General features: G+C 36.6%; 1 protein-coding gene across 1 annotated transcript; it reads right to left on the bottom strand.

The window, feature by feature from the left end:
• Nucleotides 1-2,843: 2,843 nt before the first annotated feature.
• LOC103567408 (ubiquitin carboxyl-terminal hydrolase isozyme L3) lies at nucleotides 2,844-3,700 on the bottom strand. Its single transcript, XM_008544061.2, has one exon. It carries the CDS (start codon nucleotides 3,674-3,676, stop codon nucleotides 2,984-2,986), a length of 693 nt encoding a protein of 230 aa, XP_008542283.2. The 5' UTR covers nucleotides 3,677-3,700; the 3' UTR covers nucleotides 2,844-2,983.
• Nucleotides 3,701-3,934: the final 234 nt, after the last annotated feature.

The following is a 3,934-nucleotide window of genomic DNA, read 5'->3' as shown; positions in this document are numbered from 1 at the left end:
TATGTTTCCCCTGGTGCATTTATCTGAGCTTATACCAGTACAGTATCTTTCTGACAAATAATTTTACGTGGTAGAAGAAATTTTCCAACTTTGCTGTTCTTCTTGATTTACATGGCTCTTCTTAGCTGACCCTTTCCATCTCTGTTTTAGAAACAGTGTTTCAATTTCCCTATACTACATGTTCAAATCTTCTTTAGGATTACATTGACTCTCAGATCAGTTTGAAGAAACCCGATGTCTTTGCAGTGTCGCATCTTTCAAATCATTAGTGTAGAAAATCTACCTCTTTATTGGGAATCTCCATTATTTTTCTTAATAAAGCTATCTAGTTTTACTATTAAGGCTTTGCACATTTATTTGACATATTTTATGAATTGTTTTTTTTATTTCTAGCAATTTTCTTGCTTTAAAGTCTTCTTTTCCACTATGATAGCTACACCAACTTTATTCAGTGTGGGTATGGTATAACTTTTTAATCACTTACCAATGAAATTTTCAGTATTCTTATATTTAAAATCTGTTTCTTATAACCAGAACATAGTCTGATATAGTATGAAAATTTTGTCTTTCAATTGAGTACTTGATACTTAGGCTGGATTTGTATTTTTGATATGTTTACATTAAAACTACCATTTTAGTATTTTATTTCTATGATTACTTTCTGCTCCGTATAGCTTTCTTTCATTTCGTACTTTCTTTTGATTACATTGTTTTATTATTCTCTCTCTTCCTATAGTTTCTTTGTTTAGTCGTTTTTTAGGGAATACCGTGTGCTTGCTTTACTTACTGAAATGCAATATAAATTAGTACTTTTACCACTTCTCCAACATTTCAAAACTATTAGGACACTTTTACTTATGTACTTCCTTCAACAAATGTACTACATTTTTTTTTTATCATGGTAAAAAACATACAACATTAAATTTACCATTGTAATCTTTTTTAAGTGTAGAGTTCAGGAGTGTTCACATTGGTGTGCTACAGATCTCTAGAACTTTTTCATTTTGGAACACAGAAACTCAATACACAGAACACAAGAACTCCCCACCATCCTCCTCCCACACCTTGGCAACTACCTTCTACTTTCTGTTTCCATGTTTTTGACTACTTTAGATATTTCATATGGGTGGAATCATACAATATTTTTCCTTTGGTGATTGGCTTATTTCACTTTGCATAATGTCTTCGAGGTTTATGCATGTTGAGCCTGTGACAGGATTTTCTTCTTTTTCACTCTGCATAATATTCTGTTGTATGTATATACCGCATTGTGTTTATCTGCCAATAGACATTTGGGTTATTTGGGTTATTTGGAATTCTTAATTATCGTGAATGATGTTCCTATGAACATAGGTATGTAAACATCTTTGAGATCCTGCTTTGAATTCTTTTGGATATATATATATACACCCAGAAGTGGAACTGCTGAATCATAAGGTAATTCTATTTTTTTTTTTTAACTATTTTCCATAATGGCTGCACCATTTTCCATTCCCACCAAGAGTGCACAGGGTTCCAACTTCTCTGCATCCTCACACACACTTTATACTTTCTGTTCTTTTGATAATGGCCATCCTGATGGGTGTGAGGTGATATCTCATTGTGATTTTGATTTGTATTTACCTAGTGATTAGTGATGCTAAGTATTTTTTGTGTGAGCTTATTGGTTATTTGTTTATCTTTGGAAAAATGTCAACTATATTCAAGTCCTTTGTCCATTTTTTAATTGCATTATTTGTTCTTTTGCTGTTGAGTTGTAGAAGTTCCTTTTATATGCTGGTTACTAACTCCTTATCAGATATATGATTTGCAATTATTTTCTCCTACTCCATAAATTGCCTTTTCACTCTACTGATTGTTTCCTTTGATGCAGAGAAGTGCTTAAGTTTGATGTAGTCCTATTTGTCCATTGCTTTTTGCAGGGAAATATTTGCCCTGAGCTGACATCTTTTGCCAATCTTCCTTCTTTTGTTTTTCCTTCCCAGAGCCCCAGTGCATGGTTGTATATCCTAGTCATAAGTCTTTTTAGTTCTTCTATGTGAGCCACTGCCACAGCATGGCAACTGACAGATGGGTGGTGTGGTTCCATGACCAGGATGCGAACCTGGGCCTCCAAAGTGGTGAGAGTGCTGAACTTTAACCACTGTGCCATCAGGGCTGGCTCTCGTTTGTCTATTTTTGCTTTTGTTGCCTCATTCAATAAATCATTGCCAAATCTAATGTCCTTATATTTTCTTTTAGGAATTTAATAGCTTTTGGTCTTATATTGAGGTCTTTAATCTGTGTTGAGTTAATTTTCGTATATGGTGTAAGGTAAGAGTCCAACTTCATTCTTCTGCATGTGAATAAGCAGTTTCTCCAGTATTAATTGTTGAAGAGACTGTCATTCCTCCTTTTGGTAGTCTTGGCACCCTTGTTGAAAATCATTTGGCTGTCTGTGGGTTTATTTCTGGGCTCTCTCTTCTGTTCCATTGGTGTATATCTCTATCTTTATGCCAGTACTTATGCACTATTTTTGACATATATTTTTTCTATATATGCTTTATATCCATGATATGTTGCTGTTTTAATTATGTTGTGTGGGAGATTTTGTTGTTGTTTATACAACTAATTTTTGTTTCCATGTACTCACATATTTATGTTTCCTCTTGCTCTTCCTGTCTTCCTTTCACATCTAAGATTCTATCTGGTTTATCTTCCTTGTGCCTGAAAAACGTTGTTATTTCTTTTCTTTCTTTTTTTTTTTTTGAGGAAGTTTAGCCCTGAGCTAACTGCTGCCAGTCCTCCTTTTTTTGCTGAGGAAGACTGGCCCTGAGCTAACATCCGTGCCCATCTTCCTCTACTTTTTTTTTTTTTTTAATTCACATAAAGTTTAATCAGTCAAGTTAATGAAAATATCAAAATTTTTGAGTTAGTGTATGGCAGCAGAAATTTAATTTTTGTTGCAAATAATACAGTATTTGGTGTTTCCATTATTGACAAGCTATGCTGCAGAAAGAGCAATTGCATTGAATCTTAATTCATCAGGGTCACGTTCCATAAACTTCTTGCAAACTTCTATGGCATCCTCTAATAAAGTTTCATCACTAGTTTCCCCGTGATTAATTGGAAATGGTTTCCGTCCATCTAATTCATAGAGATGCCCATCCACGTGAACTAACGCAATGAAATGAAGGTCTACCTTTTCATCTGGACTCGGGGCCTCAGTCTGACCTTCATGGGCACTGGTCTCGTGAGTAACTCGAATAGCGTCATAGTTCTCCAGGTATCTGGCTCGTTCTTCAGGGCTCATGGACACAGACTCCTCCAGGAATTTTTTCAAGGTTGATCCAGATTCAAAGTGCATCTTGTCTTTATTGTTGGCAATAGCATGGATCAGTCCAATTGTTCCACAGGCATTGCTGATTGTTTGCTTCATGAAATATACTGATGATGTAACATCTTGTCCCTGAGATTTTATTTTTTCCTCCTCTTCTGTTCTGAATACTTCATACTTTTCTGTAATAGGGAAGAGAAGTAACACTGCGCACACTGGCCGTGGAACCATGCTAAGGAGTTCAGGATCCATTCCATATACATCAACAAACTGCCAGTTAGGATGTAGACCTAATTGTTTGAGAAACTGGTTGGTGACCTCGGGATTGGCCTCCAACGGGAGCCAGCACTGACCCTCCATGGCTGCTCCGCCCGGCCCCTCTCCAGCCCCATCTTCCTCTACTTTTATATGTGGGACGCCTACCACCGCATGGCGTGCCAAGCAGTGCCATGTCCACACCCGGGATCCAAACCGGTGAACCCCAGGCCGCTGAGAAGCGGAGCTTGTGAACATAACCGCTGCGCCACCAGGCTGGCCCCTGTTATTTCTTTTAACATAGATCTGTTGAAGAAAACTTTACAGTTTTATTTGTTTGAAAATGTCTTCCTTTTCTTTTTT

Source organism: Equus przewalskii, chromosome 16 (assembly GCF_037783145.1).
Source record: "Equus przewalskii isolate Varuska chromosome 16, EquPr2, whole genome shotgun sequence".
NCBI classification, from domain to species: domain Eukaryota; kingdom Metazoa; phylum Chordata; class Mammalia; order Perissodactyla; family Equidae; genus Equus; species Equus przewalskii.
This window is presented reverse-complemented; position numbering and strand designations above follow the sequence as displayed.

Bases quoted from the DNA above. Each gene is read 5' to 3' on its own strand.
- LOC103567408 (XM_008544061.2), bottom strand. From the start codon at position 3,676: ATGGAGGGTCAGTGCTGGCTCCCGTTGGAGGCCAATCCCGAGGTCACC.